General features: G+C 46.1%; 1 protein-coding gene across 1 annotated transcript in view; it reads left to right on the forward strand.

Moving 5' to 3' along the window:
* Positions 1–237: 237 nt before the first annotated feature.
* fscn2b (fascin actin-bundling protein 2b, retinal) overlaps positions 238–9411 on the forward strand; it is a gene marked incomplete at its 3' end in the record, with an annotated part of 22619 nt that continues 13445 nt past the window's right edge. The window contains exons 1-2 of the mRNA XM_084079020.1: positions 238–318; positions 8965–9063. Of these exons, the coding sequence (XP_083935146.1) occupies positions 8971–9063 (93 nt within the window). The 5' untranslated portion in view covers positions 238–318; positions 8965–8970. The remainder of the gene's footprint in view (positions 319–8964; positions 9064–9411) is intronic.

Genomic DNA, 9411 nt, shown 5'->3' on the forward strand with positions numbered 1-9411 from the left:
AGATCACTACTACTTATGTTTCTAGACGCCCCCCTCCTCCCCATTAACCAAACGAAAGGAACATTAAAACAGCGATTAAAAATAGTTCCAGAATCCTGCCCTCCTGTGCTATGCAGTCACACAGGCACCAACAGTGACAAACCAAGCATCAATCTTCTGATTTTTTTTCCCCCCTTCAAAAAACATATAGGTTCCCATAAGGGACCCATCCCAGACTGGAATGGACCGACACCGCCCCTGAGTGGCGGCTTTGGAAATTACAACTGCAAACAGCCGACTGGATGGATATATTGATGCAAGACAGTACACCGAGCGTGTGTGTGTGTGTGTGAGAGAGAGAGAGAGAGAGAGAGAGAGAGAGAGAGAGAGAGAGAGAGAGAGAAACGACAGACAGAAAGAAGGTATCTGAGATAGAAAGAAAAAGAGAGACGGTCAATCTCTCTCTGTGTGTGTGTGTGGGCGTGCGTGCGTGTGCGCGCATGTGTGTGTGTGTGTGTGTGTGTTCGCATGTGTGCTTGCGCATGCTCGGGTGTGTGTGGGAGAGCGTAATTCTGTGTGAATGAGAGCGACAGAGTATACGTGTGTATGAGAACGAGAGGTTGGGTGTTTGCGTGTGTGTGTGTGTGTGTGTGTGTGTGTGTGTGTGTGTGTGTGTGTGTGTGTGCTTGTGATTGATTGTGTGTGTGCAATTCATGTGTATGGTGGTGGTGGTGGTGGGGGGGGTATCGACAAAGCGGGAGGTTGACAGCGGAGACCAGGGATTGGCTTACCTCCATCTCATCAGTCCCCAAAAAACCTACGGTCCCCATGGACAGGAGGAACAGAGTTCAGGAGGAGAAGAGCTGGGTGCAGCGAGGTGAAAGAGGAGAAATAGGGGGGATAAAAAAATAAGAGAGAGAGAGAGAGAGAACGAGAGGGGGGCATGGGGTATTGAGAGGAGAAAAGACAGGGAAAAGGGGCCTTCTACAGAGAGAGAGAGAGAGAGAGAGAGAGAGAGAGAGAGAGAGACTGGGGCACAGAATAAGACAGATGGACACAGGAAATGGGAGAGGAGATGGGGGAGGGATGCAGGCCAGGGTGGCCGTGTGAGTAGCCGTGAGGAGGGACCTCTGGTTGGACAGATGCATTGCAAAATCCTGAGTATTAAACTCTTTGAGAGTGTAAGATCATTTTTCTTTTGGGAAGAGTGAAAATAACACGATTTTGCAGTGTGTGTGTGTGTGTGTGTTAGGGTTGGGGGGGGGGGGTGTAAAGAGGAATAGTGTTGGACAGACCGTGTTGCAAGCGGAGGGTCGCAGGTTTGTTTGTCCTGCCAACGGGACGCCTTGTCAAAAGATGGCTTGAGCAAGACACTGTGGCGTTTCATTGGGGATTGGAAGTTGCTCCCTTGACCACATTAACCCTGGTGTCCCTATATTTGGCATGTCATTATATGCAAAACATTTTCAAATATTTTCAAAATATCAAAAGCTTACGACGCGTCACGATGCATCTTGTAGATTGGCTATTTTAGAATAGCGGAAGTGTAAAACAGGGCTTTAGTGGTTAATGTAGGGGTTAGAAAAAACCTGTAAGGGGTTATTTAGGTGTCAGCAGGGCAACGTAGCCTGCAGCGATGTGCTTGTGTTTGGGATCACGGTATGTGTCTGACAGCGTTTGAAAATGAAACCTTATTTGTTCCCAAGGGGGACATTCGGTAGAATTGAGGATTTGTTTGTAAATTGATTATGTTTCTCTTTCATGCCAGCCTATAGATTTTAAATCAAATTTAAATTTGAATCAAACATCTTTCGCCTAATTTCTCAGATTCTCTACTTATTACACAGAGAAATCCGGCATGCTAATTTAACTTTGAAAGTGTAATTAACACACCAGACTTAACAGTAAAATACTCTGATGTTTAATGTGACTTTTCCTAAGTTTCAAACAGACCAAAAAAAGACAAATCACATTGCTACGTTCTTCCAGAACCCCTAGGTGTCCTATTCATGCAGAAGACCATTTAGTCACTATCATACAGCTTTGCAATTTAACTTTTGTTGTTGTAGTCCCGATGGTAACAGAAAGACACAATGTGTCACTAGAGGCTGCAGGCTACGCATACGTCTTCCTTGATAGTCAAAATAATCACTGTGTGCATCCTGTTTGGGTCCTGAAAACCAGTTGATAACTTGATACATGACAGAAGGATACACCTATAGGGACAGAAGATGAGAGAGGGGGGGACGGGCAAAAGGAGAAATAGACAAACATTCAAGAGGACTAAAGAAAGCGAGAAAGAAAGAAAGAACAGTATGAAAGAGAAGTACTAGAGAAAGCAGCAGAGCAAAGGTGTAAGGAGGGGATGAAGATGAAGAAGTGTGGTGGAATGACGAGGGGAGGAAGAGGAGTGTGCAGCAGAGAGGAGAAGGGGGAACACGTAAATATGAGGAGCAGAGGAGAAGGGGTTAGAAGGCCAGGAGAACACTTGGGGTACAGAGGGAGGAGTGTGAGTGTGTGTGGGGGGGCACCCTGCAGTTCCAGGTAATGGGAGAATAGGACTTAATAGGGTAGAAAAAGCTGGGGGCTGTTAACTCAGAAATGGTCATTTTAAATTCCCCCCACCCTCTCTCTTGTCCTCCCCTCTCTGTCTCTCTCTGTCTCTCTCTCTCTCTCATTCATTCTCTGGCCTCTCATCCCTGCACCCGTGTGCTCGCTATATGTATCTTTAACTCAGTTTCCTTCCCTCTGTCTATGTAATTTGCCACCGCTACATCCCCCCCCTTCCGCCCACAACACACACACACACACACACACACACACACACACACACACACACACACACACACACACACACACACACACACACACACACACACACACACACACACACACACACACACACACACACACACACACACACACACACACCTCCCACCCATCTCTCTGCACCCTTAACTATCTCCCACTGCTCACCATTCCACTGTTCCATCCATCCATCCTTCCCTCCTTCTTCCTCTCATTCTTGGAATCTCTCTCCCTCTCTTTTTTGTCTCTCTCAAAGCTCCTCTCTTCTCCCTACTCCCTCCCGCTTTCACCCCCCCTCTCCTCTCTCTCCTTCTCTCTCTCTCCCTCCTCCTCCTCTTTCCATTCCATTCCTCTGTCCCTCTCTTCCCTCCTGCCTATCCACACCTCTCCCCATCTCTCTGTCTCCCTCCCTCCCTCTCTGTCTCCTTGGAGGAGGTGTAATGATAGCTATTTGAGTGTCATCAGAGGAGCGCCATAATGGCTTCTAAAGCACCATTCCGCAGTTGCCACGGTGAACCTGGCACAGCCTCCACCCCCCCCCCCCCCCCCCCCCCCAACAAAAAAAAAGAAAAACATCTGGTTGCCTGGCCATCGACAGGCGTCGCCGTGCCAACGGCTCCAGCAGGAAGCGTCGGTGCGTCAACAGACAATGACAACGGCCCCTGGGGGCCACAGTGAGAGAGCTAATGACGCGTGGGATAGGACGCGTGGATGGGAGGGAACATACAATAATAGTGATATTAGTGAAAGTAATGAAAATAATGGCATTGATAACAGTAACGGCAAACTGCAATTTTTTTGGGAGGGGGGGGGGGGGACATTTCCTGTCCTTGCTTTTCCTGCCTACTTCCTTGCACTTGCTCTGTGTTGTGTGACAGTATGTGGTCCCTATTCTGGGCATGTCATAGGTTGAACGTTTTCAAACATTTCTGAGAATTTCCCAATGCGACGTGTTGTGAGCTTATAGATTGGTTATTTATTATACTACACACACTTGTATGACAACGTATAAACTAGGGCTTAAGTGGTTAAAAGAGAGGGTAAAAAAAGAAGCGAGAGAGAAAATACTAGAGAGCAGAAAGAGGGTAAGCAGGAAGAGAGTGATGGAGATTGGAGATAGAAAGGAGAAAGGGAGAGGCTGTCTTCTTGATGAGGACTCTATAGTATGCAAATGTAGGGCTCTGATTTCCAATTCATGTCCGTTATTTCAAAGATAAGGAGTATTGAATTCACAGAAGCGCGCGCGTGCAAACACACATACACCCACGCACACCCACACCCACACACACACACACACACACACACAAGCTCTTCTTACCGAGGGGAGATCAGTTGACTTGGCCATGTAGAAGAGCATAGTGAATGTATAATGCACTGTGAAGTGATTTGATCTCCAAAAGCGAGTATCTTTTCAAATCTAGACGGCTCGGATGGTTTTATGAATGAAATTCGCATTTCCCAAGTGAATCTGTATGGCAGCTAGATCTGGCAGATCTACATGCATAGAAACACACTCTCAAAGAGCAGGCTTACAATTAAAACGTTATTTTAAGTTAAATATATCTATTGGGTAATTTAACATTTAAACATAGAGGCATACTGCGCTGTAGAAATATAAGCACACTATCAAACAATAACTTTAACATCCAAACTTGGGCAGAAAATGCTGAGGCTGCATGTTGGTCATTCAGTCTATGGAACAGGAGCGCCCCCTGTTGGTATACAGTACGAAACCTCCCTAGTATGCACATAATATTTGACTACAACAAATACTTGTTCTAGTCAGAAGTTAGGAGTCATTTTAGTTTCCATTACTTTTCCTACTCTTAGTCTAGTTTTAGTGTGTTTAAGGACAGTGGGCAGTGGACATTGCTTTTCCATGTACTGAAATAGACAGTAGGAATTAAGCTGAATGGAGTATGCGATGCACTGGAAAAAAGGCCCTGGCCCCTCACTCCATCTCTCTCGCTTAGGTTATGATCAGTGGTGGAAAAAGTACTCAAATGTTTTACTTAAGTAAAAGTATCAATACTGCAATGTAGAAGTACTCTGTTACAAGTAAAAGTCCCGAATTTTGTGGACAAAATTTACTTGAGTAAAAGTACAAAAGTATTGGCATCAAAAAGTACTTAAAGTACCAAAAGTAAAAGTACTAAAATGTTTGAAAATAGCCGATAGGTATAAAATAGGGCTAAAGTGGTTAATGTACCATAATTCATAATTTATATCTGAAAAGTAACTAGTAACTAAAGTTCTAAAATAATAGAGTAAAAGTATAATATTTGCCTCTGAGATGTAGTGGAGTAGAAGTAAAAGTACTTAACATTTTAGATACTCCAGTAAAGTAAAAATACCTCAAAATTGTACTTAAGTACAGTACTTGAGTAAATGTACTTAGTTACTTTACACCACTGGTTATGATGCCTGTCGAAGTTGCACTTCGGTCTGATCACCCACGAGAGTCACTACTACAGTGGCCTTTGGCTTTAAGGTACAAACAAACCTATAGCATGTTCCATCTTAGCTATGACTTTATCCAACAATCGTTGGACAACGTGTTATAGTTTGAGCGTGGGGTGGTCACTGATGAGAATCGAACCCCTAGTGTTTGTGCCAAGTCCAACTTCTTGAGCACACGCTCAAATTCTCATTGTTCATTTCTGTGCAGGATTCAAACCCGTGCCAGCAGCAGCTGTACGCATGGCGTCATAAGCCAGCAAGTTGACCCACATATACAGTACAGTACATCTAGTAATCTGGGATGTCATTATTATGGTTGATGGTAGCTCTCTCAGAGATCCAGACCATGAGACCATTTCAGACATAATTTTATGATTGAGTTAATGATTTCAGAATTATATGAAGGCTAACATTCCAAAACATTTAGGTGGTAGACTGTGTATTAGCGGGTATACACTTCATAGTGTATACAATTAAATTTAATTACATTTTTGATTAAATTAATTACATTTTGAAACTATTTCTATGGTAACAATATTTTGCAAGCAGCAGATGACTGAACTTGAATAGAAACTAACTCATAATGTGGTTTACTTCACACTCTCCATGACAACAGTGTTGTGGTTTGAGTAGGTGTCATTTCTGTGGATGAATTCTGTGAACTGTGTGGGGGGGGGGGGGGGAAGAGAGAGAGAGAGAGAGAGAGAGAGAGAGAGAGAGAGAGAGAGAGAGAGAGAGAGAGAGAGAGAGAGAGAGAGAGAGAGAGAGAGAGAGAGAGAGAGAGAGAGAGAGAGAGAGAGAGAGAGAGAGAGAGAGAGAGATGTTGTTGATCACATTTTGGTTAAGTTCAAGTCTGGGTCACAGGAGGAGTAAATCTATGAGTGGGTGGATTCTACTATGACCCTCAGACCTTCCTCTGACCTCTGTGTGTGTGTGTGTGTGTGTGTGTGTGTGTGTGTGTGTGTGTGTGTGTGTGTGTGTGTGTGTGTGTGTGTGTGTGTGTGTGTGTGTGTGTGTGTGTGTGTGTGTGTGTGTGTGTGTGTGTGTGTGTGTGTGTGTGTGTGTGTGTGTGGTGCTTATGAGTATATTGTTAGGGGTGAATAGGTCTATGTGTATGTTTATGGTTTCTTGACGGGCAGATGGCCACTGTGTGTGAATGTGTGTGACTGTGTGTAAGTGTGAGTGAGTGCATGTGTGTGTAATAGGGAGAGGGGGTAGTGGTAGTAGATTAGCCAGGTTGGGATAAATGGCTGGAGGATTAGATGGACTCGCAATGGGCACACATGTTTACTCTGCAAACACAACTTCTATCAGGCTGATAACACACACATGCGCACGCGCACGTACACGCGTACGCGCATGCACGTACGTGCACACACACACACACACACACACACACACACACACACACACACCTCTACCCCCAATACTCATGCACCGTCTGCATAGTAAAATCCTCACGTCAATTTAACTGAGAGAGTGAAATGGACCCAAATTGACCTGTAAACTCTCTGTTTACAGGATGTGCGCTGTCCCACATTCAGACATGTAGATTGTCTCTGTCAGCCTCTAGACTTTAACACAAAAACCCATCGCTGTCTCCATCCTCCACACCTCACCTCCCGTCACACTCACACTTGTTCTATTAGCGCCGACCCACACAGCGCTTGAAATCAGAGAAGGTGTGTAACCCAACCCTCAAGCCTCCGCAGGTAAGGGGAGCCGCATTCAAGCTACTGCCCCAAAGACACAGGGAGCACTCTGGTTACCATGAGACACTGTGTGTGTTAGAGAGAAACACACATACACAGAGAGTGGGACAGAGTCAGTGTGTATCTGCACGCACGCACGCACGTGTGTGTGTGTGTGTGTGTGTGTGTGTGTGTGTGTGTGTGTGTGTGTGTGTGTGTGTGTGTGTGTGTGTGTGTGTGTGTGTGTGTGTGTGCGTACTGTAAGTGTGTGTGTGTGTGTGTGTGTGTGTGTGTGTGTGTGTGTGTGTGTGTGTGTGTGTGTGTGTGTGTGTGTGTGTGTGTGTGTGTGTGTGTGTGTGGCCTGCGTGTCTTCATGTGTGCGTACTGTAAGTGTGTGTGTGTGTGTGTGTGTGTGTGTGTGTGTGTGTGTGTGTGTGTGTGTGTGTGTGTGTGTGTGTGTGTGTGTGTGTGTGTGTGTGTGTGTGTGTGTGTGTGTGTGTGTGTGCGTGCACGTGCATTGTTTCCAGTTACCTGTCTTTGTGCATGCCTCATGGTGAGAGGAAGGCGAGAGGAGCAGAGCTTAGGATAAAGTGGAGAGCAAGAGAAAGGCAGGATTACACACATGGTAGGTTACAGAGCGAGAGGCAGAGAGAGAGTGAGAAAGAAAGAGAGGAACAGAGACAGACAGACAGAGAGAGCAAGAGAGCAAGAGAGAGAGGATGAAAAGAATGAGTGACCGAGAGAGAGACTTAAGACTACAAGAGCGAGCGCTCTTTGTTGTTGAAGTTTAACGGCGATGGAGGGCTTATGCTTGGGAGCAGAGTGAGGGATTCGTTTCTTCTGCCGTCTTTGACCTCGCGGGACCTGGAAGGATGTTCTCCTCGCGCCAGGCCTGCTGATCAAACCCGCATCCAACGCCCCAGGAACCTGGACCACAAGTCAGCGAAGGAATTCAAAGAAGCGTGCATGTGTATGAGAGAGAGACGGTCCGGAAAGCTCCGTGGGATAAAAGACGGACAGAGAGAGACGAGAAGCAAAGGGAGTAGGAGGAGAGCCGAAAGCTAAAAACTGAGAGAGAGAGGAGAGAGACTTTGGAAATATTGAGGGAGAGTAACGGGACAGGTGAGAAGAGGGAGTTGGGGAGAGAGAGCGCTGTCGAGTAGGAGGCGGAGAAAGAGAGAGGCAGTGAGAGAGAGGTCGCAGAAGTGGGAAGAGAAGAGAAGAAAAGAAAAGAGAGGAGAAGAGAAGAGGCTGTTGAAGTGGGGATAAGGAGACTGAAAGAGATGGAGAGGGACTGACAGAGGGTTGCAGAAGTGGGGATAACTAGAGACACAGAGAGAGAGCGAGAGAGACAGGGAGAGAGAGAGAGAGAAGGGGGGTGACGTCAGACTCCGGATTGAACCATCAAGTCCTTCACTGGTTCTAATCCTGATTAGGGAACATAAACAAGGAAGGAACCCCGAACGACAGAACGTGAGAGAAGGACCACGAGCAGAGAGGAAAGAGAGCCTTGTCCCAGGGGAGAGAGAGAGAGAGGGAGAGAATAAGTGAAAGACAGAATTACAAAGAAGAACCTTTGTAAAAGAAACCTTTTTAAATTCTGGGAGCCCGGGACGGAAAGCCACAGAAACTCCACAGAGGAAGCCACAAACCACAGTAAGTAAATTAGGAGGCTGTGGGTGGAGAGATATAAAACCAGGACAAGGGCGGAGAGGGGTGGGGGGGGCAAGAAATTGTGGTCTCTGGAGCACTTTATATACTGTACCTTAATGAATTGATTTCCTGTCTTTCGGCCATTCTCATTTCATCATTCCCAATTTCCCCATGACCTCACCGCTCAGCCCCCCCCCCCCCACCCCTTGAAATACATGCCTCTGTGTGTACTTCTCCTTTCTTTTCAGTCTTTAGCCCCTCTCTCTCTCTTTCTCTACTGCTACACTCCATTCCTGACATCTTTCTCCACTCCAACCACCCCCTCCACCCCACCTCCTCTTATTCACTCTCTCTCTCTCTATGTTTCTCTTAGGTTACGATGCCTGCCAATGGGAATCGCCCGTTGAAGCTGCAGTTTGGATTGATCAACCACGAGAGTCGCTACCTCACTGCAGAGGCCTTTGGCTTCAAGGTACACACAAACAACCTATGACATATTATTCCATCTGGGGTACAATTTTATCCAACAACCATGACGTGTTATATTTTAAGCGTGGGTGGTCGCCGACCACAAAAAAGGACCATACACACAGCATACAGCATAGTAACTATGCGGTTTATCAAACCATGCCATATTATAAACCCATGATTTGCACCTTTCTCTGGGGGTATATTCTTCTTGAGAGTTTCATGAACTTAACGGAAGGCATTTGGAAGAACATTTTTGTCCACGTTACAGACAGTACTATGAGGGGTTTAGGAATGGGTGTTGCTGCTGGGGATCAAATCCCCAAGCCAAGGAGTGCTGGTGAAATCCTCC

Source organism: Gymnoscopelus microlampas, assembly GCF_963454915.1.
Source record: "Gymnoscopelus microlampas genome assembly, chromosome: 14".
In the NCBI taxonomy this organism is placed as follows: Eukaryota; Metazoa; Chordata; class Actinopteri; order Myctophiformes; family Myctophidae; genus Gymnoscopelus; species Gymnoscopelus microlampas.